The sequence below is a fragment of the Solanum stenotomum genome, chromosome 1, assembly GCF_019186545.1.
Source record: "Solanum stenotomum isolate F172 chromosome 1, ASM1918654v1, whole genome shotgun sequence".
Taxonomy (NCBI): domain Eukaryota; kingdom Viridiplantae; phylum Streptophyta; class Magnoliopsida; order Solanales; family Solanaceae; genus Solanum; species Solanum stenotomum.
Window position 1 is genome coordinate 11429084 of NC_064282.1, and position 15458 is coordinate 11444541.

General features: G+C 36.4%; 2 protein-coding genes across 2 annotated transcripts; both read left to right on the forward strand.

The window, feature by feature from the left end:
- The first annotated feature begins 1312 nt into the window (after positions 1-1312).
- On the forward strand, positions 1313-6695 carry LOC125853343 (kinesin-like protein KIN-14S). Its single transcript, XM_049533011.1, has 14 exons — positions 1313-1427; positions 1523-1615; positions 1729-1764; positions 2398-2527; positions 2617-2720; positions 2810-2884; positions 2970-3266; positions 3373-3652; positions 4382-4543; positions 4687-4902; positions 4989-5026; positions 5278-5441; positions 5526-5639; positions 5788-6695. The coding sequence occupies exons 1-14, from the start codon at positions 1421-1423 to the stop codon at positions 6541-6543; spliced, it is 2472 nt and encodes an 823-aa protein (XP_049388968.1). The 5' UTR covers positions 1313-1420; the 3' UTR covers positions 6544-6695.
- A 700-nt stretch (positions 6696-7395) lies between these two features.
- LOC125853537 (mitogen-activated protein kinase kinase kinase NPK1) lies at positions 7396-15366 on the forward strand. Its single transcript, XM_049533247.1, has 17 exons — positions 7396-7874; positions 8009-8050; positions 8737-8802; positions 8878-8988; positions 9081-9161; positions 9235-9312; positions 9407-9489; positions 10490-10571; positions 10685-10785; positions 11152-11191; positions 11278-11337; positions 11415-11464; positions 12251-12449; positions 12541-12768; positions 12869-13182; positions 13260-13327; positions 14833-15366. Exons 1-17 carry the CDS (start codon positions 7572-7574, stop codon positions 14934-14936), a joined length of 2010 nt encoding a protein of 669 aa, XP_049389204.1. The 5' UTR covers positions 7396-7571; the 3' UTR covers positions 14937-15366.
- The last annotated feature ends 92 nt before the right edge of the window (positions 15367-15458 follow it).

Sequence of the window (15458 nt, forward strand, 5' to 3'; positions counted from 1 at the left end):
AGAAAAAATAACAACAAAAAAGTGTGATTATCAATACACAATAAACAACATGAATGTAGCAAGTGTTAAGGTTTTGCCCTGATTTTCTTACCATAATTTAAGATTTATTTTTCCTTAAAAAAAAAACATTACCATAAATGTTTTTACTTTTCTTGAAAGGAAAATATAATATTATTTTATATTTGCTTTATTCTCTCCTTTTAGGACTCCTTTTCTAGTAAGAAAAGGTTTTAGGACTCTATAAATATATGTTTGTTTTCTTCTAACGCATAACAATAACATCCACAATGTAGTCGTTTAGAGAGTTTTGTTTATGAGGAGATTTTTTCTCTCTAAAGTTTCAATGTTTTTCTTTATATTAGTTTTGATATAATAATATTTTGATTTTTAGTATAAGTTTTTGTTATCTGATTTATCAACTATATGATTTGCAAATCATAAGCTTCCGCATGACGCCCTAATCCCCTTCAGAACCCAACAGCAAGAACTACAAGGGTACAGCTAATGTTACGACAAATACTAACAAGCCTAAACCTATGCACAACAAGACAACAACACTTCACCCCTATAGTGGCGGAGCGAAATTTTTGATAAAGGGGTGTCAAAATATAAAGAAACAAAATCGCATAGAAGCCAATGATCGTGACAACATCTAATATATATATAGCTACACAGTGTAATTTTCTGATGAAGTGGTGTCGATCGACACCCCTCAAATATATGTAGCATTGCTACTGCCCCTACTAACCTTCTATCCTAATACACGACTTCTATCCTAAGATAAAAGATCTAAAAATGCCTCTAGACTATGTTAAATGTAATGCCTTTATCAATTATTGAAGTGACTAGATTTTATCCTTTTACCTGCTACGGCTAAATAACAAATTCAGATCATTTAAAAAAGCTTGAGGACAACTTCAACTTCTTTTAATCGCCTTTTCAAATTTTTTTACTAATATACCATTCAAATCTAACTGATGTTAATTAATAAGTCTCCCTATTTATAAATTACATACAAAAGATGATCAATACATCAATTTAAATTGAACATGTGAAATCCTTTTTTTTCTCTTTATGCCACCTGTAAATAAAACTTTAATTCGTATTCAATTACTATAATCTCAAAATTGTAGTAGGCAATCTTTTTGTAAATAAAAATAAATTAAAAGAGAAATGAGACGCTCCTAGAAGAGATGCAGCCTTTAAAGGTAGCTCACGTAAATCGGACGGCACAGATTGTTTTCTTATTTTACTTTAACGGTTAAGATTAATGAAAATTCAAAAACTTGGGTATCCCACCATAAATTCAAACCCCATTGTGACCGTTTAAGAAATTCCCAGATCTCTCTTCCTCTTCTCTCCCCAAATTCACTCTCGCTCATCTTCTTCATCTTCCTCTTCACTGATTTCACACTCAATCATGGACGGTAATCTTTCTATCTCTCTAATTTGTATATGTATATATATAATTTCGAAGTGTTTTGTATATATGAACTTCAAAATTTGGTGTTCCTTTTTTCAGATGGAACCCTAGAAAAGCTATGTGATAATTTTGATCAAGCAGTTACCATCTCTGGGGATAATTTGATCAAGGCTGAACCCATTCTTAATGGGGGTTTGTTTACCATCTTTCTTGGATTCTTTTTTTTTTTTTTTTTTAATTTCGATTTTTTGTTTATGTTTAATGGTAATGAATATTTGGTTGATTCTTTGTGGATCTTGTTTCAGGTGAAACCCCGGAAACTTCTCCTACTGTTGATGGAGGTTGGTCTCTTCTTTAACATTATCTATCAAGAAAGGTCAAATGGGTTTCTTTATTTGAGAATGGAATGTTTTGTATTTTATTTAAACCTACTTTTTATGAATGTGTGAACTGATAGTGCCAAGAAATTGTATAAAAACAATGGAACTTCAGATTCTATCCTTGTCCAGTAATTGTTTCTACATGACTAAGTCAATAGTTTGGATATATTTAATTATTTTGTGTGTGATGAGCATAGCTTAAAGATTTCGATTAGCTGTTGTGTGAACTCTGTTAGGTTCTTTGATGTTTGAACATTTAAAGAAATAGCTGCTCATTCTTCTTTGTTGGTTACTTAAGAAACTGGTTGCAACTGATATTAGTTACCCCCTTGTTATTTGATGAATGTGGAAAAAGTTAGGGTGGTAGAATTCGGACGGAATTTTGTAATGCCTGATTTGTCTTCCTGGATTGTGAGTCACAAAATGGACTTTGCTTTTGAATTACACACACTATCTTTTCACCAAGACAATTTCAAAAGCTCTGAGCCCCCCGGATTTTTCACCTAAAGGGAGCTGGTTTGTAGTGTAGACATTCTTAATGAATAGGCTTTGCTTCTTACTGTTGTTGGATTGTTGCCTTTTGAATTGGTTCAGTGAATGTTGACAGAACTTCTGGTTCAGTGGATGAGAGTAATGCTTCACATTGTACCGCAGAAGTATGTTCATCATATCAAGAGCAGACTCTTCCAATTCTGGAGAAGATCGAAGATAGCAACGAAGTGCTCGTAAGATGTTAACCACTTCTTTCTAAAATGTAATGTTTCAATGGAGATCAAATGAATGATTATTCATTTTAACATCCCTTCGTTTTTATGAACTGACGAAAGAACAGGCAGCATTATGTAATGAAGTCAAGGAGAGCACAAGTGTGGACTCTTTTTCTGGTTCTGAAGCTTTTAGTGCTCTTCAGCATATGAGTATGAACAACATTCTCATATCTGTTTTTTTTTTTATACAGATGTATGCTAGAAATTCTGATCTATTTCTGGTCCTTCGTCTATATCAGGTGTTCAACATGAACTTCTAAAAAAGAAGTATGATGAAGAGTGCGAACTACTGAAGCAGAAGTATACGGAGGAGTGTATGAACAGCATCTCATATCTGGTTTTTCTATATAGTTGTGTGCTATTGATTGTGATCTATTTGTGATCTCTTTGGCTATTTAGGTGTTCAACATGAAGTTCTTAAAAAGAAGTTCGATGAAGAGTGTCAACTACTGAAGAAGAAATATTTGGAGGAATGTACTGAAAGAAAGCGTCTATACAATGAAGTGATCGAACTCAAAGGAAATATCAGGGTCTTCTGTAGATGTAGACCTTTAAATGCAGGTGAAATTGTAGATGGATCAACATCGGTGGTCGAATTTGATCCATCTCATGAAAATGAACTGCAGATCAGTTGTGCAGGTTCCTCTAAAAAGCAGTTTAAGTTTGATTACGTGTTTAAACCCGAGGACAGCCAAGGTAAGTCGATATCTGTGATTTGATGTGTATCTAAGATTTTCTGTAAGGAATTTTTCTATTACTTATTGTAATTTGACATTTAAATCCTTTAATTTTTCTAATGCAGATGCCGTTTTTTCTCAAACAATGCCCATTGTGACCTCTGTTTTGGATGGGTATAATGTCTGCATATTTGCCTATGGACAAACTGGAACAGGGAAGACGTTTACCATGGAAGGGACATCAGAAAATAGGGGAGTCAACTACAGAACTTTAGAGAAGCTATTTAGCTTATCTAGTGAGAGAAGCGGTATCATGAAATATGAGTTGTTTGTCAGCATGTTAGAGGTTTATAATGAGAAAATAAAAGATCTCCTGGTAGAGAACTCAAATCAACCGGTTAAGAAGTAAGTTCTTAATCTCTTTATTTTACTGGCTTGGTTCTGCTTTCAAGCTTCGACAGATAAGACCCATAAGGCTGATAATGGCACGGTAAGAACATCATTCTGGGGTGGCACACATTCTCTCACCAGAATTTAGAAGTAAATGTGCTGGACTTTGGAGATTACAATGGGCGTATTTTGAATTATAGAAATTGTTTTTGGTTTTATGTTAAGTGTTAAACATAATTGACCAAGGGTATATATATGTTTCATTCATATAATGACTCTGTAAGTTGATCTTAATGTGTATAATTTTTACAGTAGCTAAAGGCAAGTAAATAGTATCTCTTGAAGAAAAGCGTTTTCCTAAAAACTGATTCATAATTCAGAAAAGGCCCTCTGCAAAATGGAATTAGACACAGTGCTTTGGTTAAATGATCATAAGGGCTCTCTGCGCAAACTCTACCAACTATGTTTAAGTATTTCTAGGTTATCAAAAACAATTTTCGTAATTCAGAAAAGGCACTCTGCAAACTGGAACTAGAAACAGTATATTGGTTAAATGATCATAAGGGTCCGATTCGAAGAAAGTAGTATCAATTGTTGCAGTTCTGCTGAGAAAAGTTTTTCAAAGTTAGTGAACCAGAAACTAGAGATTCTGTTTTTTTTTTTTTTTTTTCGAGGAAAGAAAATATTTACATGTGTCTGTGTGTGTATTTCGAAGAAATGATCTTATATTTGAATATGAAACAGGTTGGAGATAAAACAATCTGCAGAAGGAACTCAGGAAGTTCCAGGACTTGTTGAGGCTCGTGTATATGGTACAGATGAAGTATGGGAACTGCTCAAGTCCGGAAGTCGGGCAAGATCTGTTGGATCAACTAGTGCTAACGAACTTAGCAGCCGCTCTCACTGGTAAGATTTTTAAAACTTACTCTAGATTTCACATTGTCTTTCCTATCTTCACCCCTAAGTTTTGACAATTTCAAAGAATTTAGTATTACAATCCGCTATTAGGTCTCATCAATGAAGAATCACACTTTCTTTGTTTACCTTAGCTTACTGCGGGTGACTGTTGTGGGAGACAACTTGATTAATGGCCAGAGGACTAGGAGCCACCTTTGGCTTGTTGACCTTGCTGGCAGTGAGCGTGTGGGGCGGATAGCCGTTGAAGGCGATAGGTTAAAAGAGTCACAATTCATAAACAAGTCATTATCTGCACTTGGGGATGTCATTTCTGCACTAGCCTCTAAGACATCTCATATTCCATACAGGTATGTCTCCCCTTCCATTTGTGCATGTAATAACCCCATTTAGTACTATATTTCCATTAAATAACATTGGTCCCTCTGTACAACAGGAATTCAAAGCTCACACATATGCTGCAGAGCTCTCTGGGTAAGACTCTTTAAAGCATCTGTATTATAAGATAATGCTGAATTTTGTGATAAGAGTCCCTTCAAAATATTAGACCTTCAGTTTAAATTCCAAATTGACTTGATGAGAACAAGTAGTTAATCCTTTCAGCATGATTGCTCATATTTTTCTTTGATTAACCGAAATATCTCAAGCTGTATCTTCTCAGTTCACAAGGTTTATATTTTCTCCCCATTCTCTGATGTGTACAACTTTTCCAACATGAAATGCAGGGGGAGATTGCAAAGCAGTCATGTTTGTCCAAATCAGCCCTAATAACACAGATTTGGGAGAAACTCTATGCTCGCTGAATTTTGCTAGTCGAGTTCGAGGAGTTGAGCACGGCCCTGCTCGCAAACAGACAGAACTTGCAGAGTTCATGAAGCATAAACTACTGGTACCTATAAACAAACACCTCTTTGAATGTAGTGTCCATTAAAAATGTTGTCCGGCTAATGAATGCTGTGATGTTCATCAACAGGCAGAAAAAGCGAAGCATGATGAGAAGGAAACCAAAAAATTGCAGGACAATTTGCAGTCTCTGCAGCTGAGACTTGCTACCAGAGAACAGACGTGCCGAAGTCTTCAGGATAAGGTAGGAAAGAAAGTAGCTTCCTTCTTCCACTGGCATTTCTCAAGACTTTCTGGTAGTTTCACATTTACACTGTAGCTACACATTCTAAGTTTAAGCTTTTCCAAGTCATGATTCTGTAAGCGCTAAGCCTTTTCAATTGTCACAACAGGTTCGTGATCTGGAAAACCAATTGGCAGAGGAGAGGAAAATACGTCTAAAGCAGGAAAGCAAGGCTTTAGCTGGAGCTTCTCGTGAGTTCACAACCTCGTCATATCTAAGCCAACCACAGAAGATAACAACAGAGAAGAAACCACCACTGGCTCCTTCAAAAGCACTGAGACTGCCTTTGAGAAAAATCAGCAATTTTGTGCCCCCTCCATCCCCTCTTGCTCGTCCTCCTGCAAAAACTAGGAAGTCCTTTGTGCCAGCGGCATCACATGACAAGGAAAATATAGAAAGAACATCAATGACAAAGGCAGTTTTGAAACCAAGGCGAGGATCTATTATTGCAGTTAGACCACCACCTCAAGGAACAAACCAGGTTTTCCAGCCCAAAAGACGGGCTTCTATTGCAACCCTTCGCCCTGAGTCTAGCATTTCAACTTTCAATAACTCTGCTGCTCGACCAAGGAATGACCGGTTCATTGGTCGGCAATCATTTGTCTGGGATCCACAAAGAATGTGGCGTACATCTAGAATGCTTTCTCCAATAGCACAGGCAAAGGAAACATCTATTGCAACACCAGTAGGGGCAACCCCAATTGGTTCACGAAGCAGTAAATTCATGGGAAGTCCTCCTTCACAAGCACCAGGTTCATGGAGGCCCAAGCATCCAACAGTTGTTGCATTAAAGAAGCAATTGGTGTGGAGTCCTCTGAAGAAGGTCGCGAGAAGTAGCAATAGGAAGTCCTTGTATTCTTCTTAATGATGTTAGAGAGCTCATAAATTTCCATGAGTATTCCCCTTGGTATAGATTTCTTCTGTTCTTTCCCCTCGATTATACACAGTGTATGCATCTTGCCTACTGTTATGAGCTATATTCATTGCTTATCAATCCCCACCCCTTAAGGGTACCTCAAGATTTGCTGATTCCTTAAGGGTACAGTACAGCTTAGCCTCAAGATTTGCTGATTGATCATTGTGTTAATTGATCTGTGCATTTATAAGATATCCTGCTCCCATTTGTAGGTCCCCTATGTCGATTTTTTGTACTTGAAATTTACTGGGCTTACTATCTGCTTAACTCGTTTCGAACAAGATCTTTTAAGGCAAAACATCTCAGCTTGTGGATTATCCTCGAAGTATTCATGGTGCCTTCAATAATCAATTCTATAATAAACGTTGATAATAAGAATACTAGTAAATTAATGTTGGAGGGGGTGTTTGTGTTGCATGTTCTTACTATGCAAGAGTTCTTTTTGTGAGAGTGTATAGTCTAGACTCTGATATGATATGAGCTTAAATAAAGAAAGGGAGATTCACATAGTCAATCCCCAACTTGTTTGAGACGAAGACACATTTATTGTTGTCTAGTATGAACTTCCTAAATAACTTGTTCCAAGACACTGAAAAAAATAATTCTCTGTGAGAATGGTTTTACTTGTTGGAAAAAATAAAGGTAAGAGATTTTGAAAAATAAAGAAGATTTCTAGTTTCTAGAATAAAAGGGGGGCTATTTTGTAATTCTAATTCTTACTCCATCTTTTTTCAAAAAGAAATTGCCTATCACCTTTTCCCTCCTCTCTCTCTCTCTTCCTTTCTCTACAGTAACGATCGACTGAAACAAAAAAAACCACAAAATCATTCTGTTTCTCTCTCTATTCCTCTTCTCCGTTTAGCACTGCGAAAGCAACAAAAAAAAAAAAAACTGAGTAAATTCAAATAGATGAAGTGACTCTTCATTTTCACTAACTTTAAACCCTAGAACTTTGAATTCCTTCACTCGAAAATCAGATGCAAGATATCTTCGGATCAGTTCGGCGATCACTGGTGTTCCGAACGCCGAATGCCGACGGCGCAGATGACGGTAATCTAGTTGAGAAGATAAATTCTTGCATCCGGAACACTAGAGTTTTCTCCAAGCTGTCGCCTCCTCCGCGAGCGTTGCCATCACCGACAACCGCCGTTAAAGATGGCGGTGATGCGGCTACACTACCTATCAGATGGAGAAAAGGAGAGATGATAGGATGTGGTGCTTTTGGACAGGTTTATATGGGAATGAATCTCGATTCTGGAGAACTTCTCGCCGTCAAGCAGGTTTTTATTGTTGTATTTGTTATTTTTGGTTTTGGACTTCTAATTTTGTTGATTGTAGTGGAATTATTAGGTACTTTGCTTTTTCTGAAGAGTGATCCTGAAAGTGTGTTTGATTTGTTATATTTTTTCTTCAGGTTATGATAGCTGCAAACAGTGCCTCAAAGGAGAAAGCGCAGGTTGGAATTGACATTGAGATAACTTTTTGTTTTGTCTGGAACTTACAATGATATAAATCACTCCTTTTATTGGTTGCTTGAATCGAAGTTTTTAAGAGATAAGTTTAATTGGTTAAATCATTGGGATGTTTGATTATATAAATGTTTGTTGGTTGTACTTTCAATCTTGGCTGCTAAGTTCTGTCAAGTTGGAAATCATTCATCATGAAGTTTGCTAGAGTAGTTGCATTTATGATGCAATGACGTTGCCTTCTCGTCGTAGTTTCCTTCTGCCAGTGTCTTGTACTATAGGTGGAGCATATATGCCCTTTAACTTTTTTCTTCTTCCCCTTCCGCTGATGAATGGGTTTTCAGTTCTTAGCTATTTTTTGGTTTACAATGTCGTAGTTTCCTTCTGCCAGTGTCTTGTACTATAGTTGGAGCATATATGCCTTTTAACTGTTTTTTTCTTCCCCTTCCATTGATGAATGAGTTTTCAGCTCTTAGCTATTTTTTGTTTTACTTGTGGTGACCGACATTGTGTTGAGGGAAATGTTTATATGATAACTATGTTAAGATGGAAGGTTGTTTTATTGAATCTAAGGGCTTAAGACATCTGACAGACTGCTGTATATCTACTTTTTTGAGATGTAAGTAGATAATAAAGCTACTGTCTGATACATTCTTCTGGTTTATGTCCTGATTAGTCCCACGTTAAGGAGCTTGAGGAGGAAGTCAAGCTTCTCAAGAATCTCTCCCATCCGCATATTGTTGTAAGTAAATCCTTGATCTCCCACCTGGGGAATTGTTTTTCCATGAAATACTCAATTGCTATATTGTGTTGTCAGAGATATCTTGGAATTGTGAGAGAAGAAGAGACATTGAATATTTTGCTGGAATTTGTACCTGGTGGATCGATATCATCCCTTTTAGGAAAATTTGGATCTTTCCCCGAGCCCGTAAGTTCATTGTCGGTCTTATTTTTCCACCCTCTTTTGATGTATAATTCATTTGATTGAATGACTCTATCTAATACTATCTTCGGTAGTAGGTTATAAGAACGTACACTAAGCAATTGCTCCTAGGACTGGATTATCTTCACAAGAATGGAATAATGCATAGAGATATTAAGGTATCTTGTTTCCTTTCTTTTCTTTCTGTAATATTATGACCAACAATAATCTCATGTACTAATTTGGGTTCAGGGGGCAAATATCCTTGTTGATAACAAAGGTTGCATAAAACTGGCTGACTTTGGGGCATCAAAGAAGGTTGTCGAACTGGTATGTTCACCGTCACCATCCATTCTCAATCTATATTTGTTTGGTTTAATTTGGATATAATGAAGAGAATATTGATGAAACATGTTTACATTAGGCTACTATATCAGGTGCCAAGTCCATGAAGGGCACACCATATTGGATGGCTCCTGAGGTCATTCGCCAAACTGGTCATAGCTTGTAAGAATAATTACAGCGTTTTGTTGATGAAACTGTAGCTTATGTTCTTGTTTGATCTAGATTGCAATTGTATAGCCTTTATGCATCACTTAGTTGGATCTCATTTCTAGACTGAGCTTACGTTTTGTTTGTTTTGCTGATGACTTGGGAAGTGCACTTTTGGTTTCACAAATGGGTCTTAGCTCTTGATTTAGTTAGATACTAAAAGAATAAATCCAATAATCTGATCATACTTGACCATGTTTCATTGCTGCAAACTTGATCATGGTTTGTGAACTTGAGTTAGTGTTTTCGTGTGCATAAATGTCCCCTGCCGTTTCTTACTTTTCTTTTTATGATGAGCCTAACAGTTTCTTCTCTATGATAGAAGAACTTATAGCTTATTTATGCTATTCTCACTTCCATATTTCATTTTCATAACATTTCTGCCTCTTCTTTAATTTTAAAGGAATCGTCCATTTTTTAAATTTTATTTTGGAATAGCTGCTACCTTTTCGTATAATGGTCCACATTGGTCAAAATTTTCTGGTGTTATGTATTTATGTGTACTGCCTTATATTTTCATTCCTTATCTAGTTAAAATGCTGGTTTTTCTTACAGTTCACCTTGCCACCCTCCTGAGTTATGAACGTGCTTTCAGATTTTGTGTCACCTTTACTTCTTGTGATACTTTGAATAATTTTAACTTTAATGTATTTATTGATCAAAGCAAATAGTAAACTATTGAAGTTAGTATTCCAGTTTTTGAATCAAAAGTAAAAAATTTGTCGCTTTATAGTTGACCAGAACTTTCTGATGGAAGAGGAGTTTCTTGGTGAAATAGCAAATCTTGTTTTTGACTTTGAATTGATTCAGTAAAAGTCATTGGAGAAATGACAGATCTTGTTTTTGACTTAATGTATGCGTCTGGTTCTATTTGCCTTTGCAACATATTCCTTGAATCGATCTCTTCAGTATAGGTTCTGCTGGTAATGATAATGTCTTTGTATATGAATTTCAGCTCTGCTGATATATGGAGTGTAGGATGTACTGTAATAGAGATGACTACTGGCAAGCCTCCCTGGAGCCAACAGTATCAAGAGGTATACACTTGATGCAGGTCTTAAGTTTTTCTTTGTATTCCTTTTGGCATATATAAACTGGTTACTATACACGGATCCACTCATGCTTTGCACTGATCCCTTGTTCGCTTTAGGTTGCTGCACTCTTCTATATTGGGACAACAAAAGCTCATCCCCCGATCCCTGAACACGTGTCTGTTGAAGCAAAAGACTTTCTGCTGAAGTGCTTACAGAAGTATGTAGTCGACACTTGCCTGCTCTGAAAGAAGTTCAATAATAGCACAATAAACAGTTGTCCAAAAACTTTAATTTTCAAACCACTGTGTGGTTTGATATTCGTAGTAGGCATAGATATGACAACATATAGAGTTGAAAATATTACTAATTGGAAGGAATATAGTTTATATGATTTCCTTCTTATATAAGTCTTACCAAGTTTCTGATGTTTAATTGTTCAGAAGTGACCTTGAAAAAAGTGATGCTTTCTGGATTAGTGTAACCAGTAGATATAATGCTGATTCCTTCACCCTTTGTTTGGTTATTGTATCTGGTATAATTTCTCCTCCTTACACCATTAATGAAACTAAGATATTTCACGCAGGGAACCAGAGTTAAGGCCATCAGCTAGTGAGTTATTACAGGTGATTTGATTTGATCTAAGGCAATCTTTTATTGTTTTGTCTCCTGTATTACGCAACAATGAGTTAATTCTTATCTTTGCATGTAGCATCCATTTGTCACCGGTGAAGCACAACTGTCTCTTCCTGATGGTTCTAGTTCTATGATGGTCAGTTTATCTACATCAATTGACAATGTAATTGATATTGCTCAGGCACTTACATTCTGAACTTCATTTACTGATAGGGCAAATCTCAAGGTCACTCTTATTCAAGTGGGCATAATGCGAAAAGTGTGTAAGTGCTCCAAAGGCTCTCTTTTAGCACAGACTGATAGTATTTGCATCGTGTAATCTCAAATTCTTAACAGGAACTAAAGCTTTCAGTTTCACTACGTAAATGCTAATGTCAACAGATGTAGAAAAAGTTTGAAATTCTTTGATTTGTAACATAACAATAGCTATGCCTCAAGTCTGAACAAGCAAGTTGACGTGTTGGCTATATGAATTCTTACTATCTCACTCCATTTAAGCTCATTTTAGTATAGCAAGCTAGCATGGACACCACATTAAAAAAAAAAAAAATAGAAGTCAGACCTGACTTTTCATGAATATGGAACCACCTCCACTAGATTTTACTGCACTGAATAAAGGACAAATAGTGAAAAAGTAACAAGTAATAGAAGTTCGTCACATCTTCTACTGACATATAAATCTCTGGTAGGCTGAAGAAACTCCTAGAAAACATTGGACCTAAAATAAACGTGCTAACATGACTAACACTTAATAATAACTAAATTGCAATCACCCTATATAGATCCTTTTCTTCCATTGTGCTATATTCGTTTGATACTAAGGATATGAAATGATGACTAAATCAACAAAATAAGCATCACATTGAAAAGTGTGATGAAGAAATCTTGTAGATTTTGAACTTGAAATTTTGAAACCTGTATGCATCTTCTTTTGAAATAGCTTTTGGTTGAATTTCAAATGGACAATATGGATTATACGTTTCTCTGTTGATTATATGGACTATTCAGCAACTATATCTAATATCATATTGATGGGTTGTGACAACCAGTGCTGGTTCAGTAGACATCTGCAACTTGGGTACCTTGAATATCTCAATGGAAAATACTGATAACTTGTTGGAGGCTAGAAATATGTGGAGAGGAAACAGTAGTGATGATGACATGTGTCAGATTGATGATAATGATAATTTGCTCTTGGATGGAGGAACAACGTTTAGCACTGTTAAGACGGTTGATGACTTCAATAAGGTATTAAGTGTCTCCAGATTGCTGCTTTTGTTACTAAAAATATATACATTCCACTCGAGTTTGATTTCTTCTATATCGTTATGTTAAGTAGAGTTTCAATCCCATTGCTGAGCCCTCTGATGATTGGAACTGTGATTATGGCATGACTCCTCAATCGCGACAAGGGAATACAGATTTAGTTAACAATCAGGAAGGTGGCTTAGGTGCTGGGAGCTCAGCCTCACCTAACAACAATTCTGCAGTTTTATGTGGTCCTTCCATTTCAGAAGATGAGGATGAGCTTACTGAGTCAAAAATCAGAGCCTTCTTGGACGAAAAGGTACCAACTTCTCATGCTGCTTGACATCTCTCTATGAAGATCCGTTATGACATATTTCTAGTTTTGCGTTTACCGTTGTTGTTTTAACTCTGTATTTTAGGCGCTTGAACTAAAAAAACTGCAGACACCTCTGTATGAAGAGTTCTACAACAGTTTGAATCCTTCATACTCCTCTCCTCAGTTAGTTGAGGCTACAATTGATGAAACTACACCAAATTACTTAAGGTTACCCCCGAAAAGTAGGTCACCAAGTCGGGGTCCTATTGGAAGCCCGTCTACAGGAATTGATATCATCACTAGTCCAAGCCCTGGAAGTAGCAACAGGCGAACATCATGCATTGGCAGCGGAAGCAATCAAGACTATGATGACAGTTCACCCCAGTCTAATGAGCGGAGGCAATCAAATAGTCCAATGTAAGTGTATAAATCAACTTTGTTTTGTCTTGTTTATTTTCCCTGTAATGTGAAGATAAGTTTTTTCTTTTTTATAGTGCAAGTTTTAGTGAGATTCAAAGGAAGTGGAAGGAAGAGCTTGACCAAGAACTTGAAAGAAAGCGAGGTAAATCTTGCTTCTTTATTTGTTTATATAAGCTCTTGTTACTCTATTCACATGATTCTTGTTTTCAATTTGTTGATTTATCTGATTGATGCTCTTTTCTCAATCAGCTCCTGTACATGAACTCATGCATGGGTAGTTGTGCATTGACCGTTCAGTATTCACGTGATGCACCGTATTATGTTTTGTGCTTGACTTTTTACAGTAGCCCCAGTTTCAATATTGTTCATTTTTCATTAAACTAGAATAATCTTCTCAGAGAGCTGTCAACTAGCATGTGTAACCTTTCCCTGCACCATTCCTCTTTTTCTATTGTTGGAAACGTTATATCATCGTAGGCTAAACTTTTGCTCTATCGTTGTTCTCCACGTCTCTTAAAATGGTATAAGTTTGTTTTTACTTTTTAATTGAAAGCCTAGTCACATTATGCTAACAAAAAATGGGTGGATGAAGTGTTTTGTATCTCAAGTTTCAAGTGTGTAATGAAAATTGCACTGGTTAGTATTCAATAATGAATATGGAAGGTTTGTGTTTTCTCGAGTAATACACTCTATTTCTTGCTTTTGAAAATCTTGATGCTAGTTTCTGTAGAACATCTTATGCTAAAAAATTCTTGAGGGATCTATTTATATGTAGAATAATATATGCCTAAAAGGTCTGGAAATTTTTCTTGGACATCATATCAGGGAATGAATTTATCTGCAAAATGCTTGCACTTATCTCTTTTGTCTTCTTTCGGGAAAGTTTTTCCTCATACATTTAGGAAGGTGCTCTATGGTGGATCATAGGAAACACCGAAGATCCTGGGATCCATTTGTTATGTGGATAGTCATATAGTAGTACAGCCACTAGAAAGATATCGTCGACTTGATTGTGCCATAAGAAAAGGAAGATGGCGAGGCTTGAAATGTGGGTGCTGGGAACACAACTCCAATGAGTTCTTTACTTGAAATTGCCAACACCATCAAGTCACAACTTGAACACGTTTCTTTCTACTTCTATCTTTCTCTCGTCTCATCTCCATTTGTGATATTTAGACGTGTTCGAGTAGGTTTGTAAGAACTTTTTCGTTTACTTATGAGTTTGATATGCACCAAAAGTGCTTATAAGGCAAAATCAGCCCAAAGTCATAAGTTGGGCACTTTTGGGTTACCCAAGCCTTTTTATATTTTATACCTAATATATTTTGCCTAGTTATGAACGGTCAATGTAGAAAATTCTGCCCCTAGGAACTGTGCTGCTGCATCTGACTAGAAAACTTGCAGATTAGGTCACTCAGAATGGCTGATGCTACTTACTGCAAGGCATTGGGTTTAGTTTCATAGTGAAATTTTGACTTGGTATAACCTCCATGTGAACCTGTTCAATGTTTAGCTTCACACTTGTTTTGTCAAGTGGAATACCTTTGAATCCAATACCACTAGTTGGAGAGTAATGTTTTGAGTCACTTTTCTGGTTCTGAATTACAAAAGATTCTAATTACGAACCGGGTGCATTATTGGTTGTAGAGATGATGCGTCAAGCAGGTGTGGCAGGGAAAACATCTTCTCCCAAGGATCGAGCTTTGAATCGGCAGAGAGAGCGTTCAAGGTTTGCATCTCCAGGAAAGTGATTGTATATTTCTGTATCAGCATGCATTGCTCAAGGAAGAGGTTATTTTTCTCCCTCTTCTATGAAGCATCTTTACTGTATATGTTAACCACACTTGGCGACAAAAAGATATGCAACAAACTAGTCACAGGGTTGATCCATGTGCTGTTGTTTTGCTTCTACCTCACAAGCCAGCAACAAAATGATATGTTACCACGCGTGATTGATCCTCCTTCCAATATTTTTCTTTTTCTCCCCTTCTCAAGGAAGTGGGAATATAGTTACTGTATCTTCTTGAGTTGTAAAATTCCTTCCTGTAGGACAATCAGCATAGGTATGGCAGATTGTAGCCACCAATATTGTCCGTTCCACTTTACTGCTAGGATTTGTTTCCGGTTTTATGACTCATTTTGAAGTGCAGATGTAATTTGCTTGAAAAAAATGATGGTTGTTGCGAGTGCATTTATCTGATCTTTTCGTTAGAAATATGAAGTATACTTATCCCACACTAAGAAGGGTTATGAATGTTTATAGAGCTAAAAAC

Coding starts and splice junctions, on each gene's coding strand:
- LOC125853343 (XM_049533011.1), top strand. Junction 3,653..4,381: donor TCAAATCAACCGGTTAAGAA/GTAAGTTCTTAA, acceptor AATATGAAACAG/GTTGGAGATAAAACAATCTG. Junction 4,903..4,988: donor ACATCTCATATTCCATACAG/GTATGTCTCCCC, acceptor TCTGTACAACAG/GAATTCAAAGCTCACACATA.
- LOC125853537 (XM_049533247.1), top strand. CDS start 7,572: ATGCAAGATATCTTCGGATCAGTTCGGCGATCACTGGTGTTCCGAACG. Junction 10,786..11,151: donor CTGCTGAAGTGCTTACAGAA/GTATGTAGTCGA, acceptor TATTTCACGCAG/GGAACCAGAGTTAAGGCCAT. Junction 11,192..11,277: donor CAGCTAGTGAGTTATTACAG/GTGATTTGATTT, acceptor CTTTGCATGTAG/CATCCATTTGTCACCGGTGA.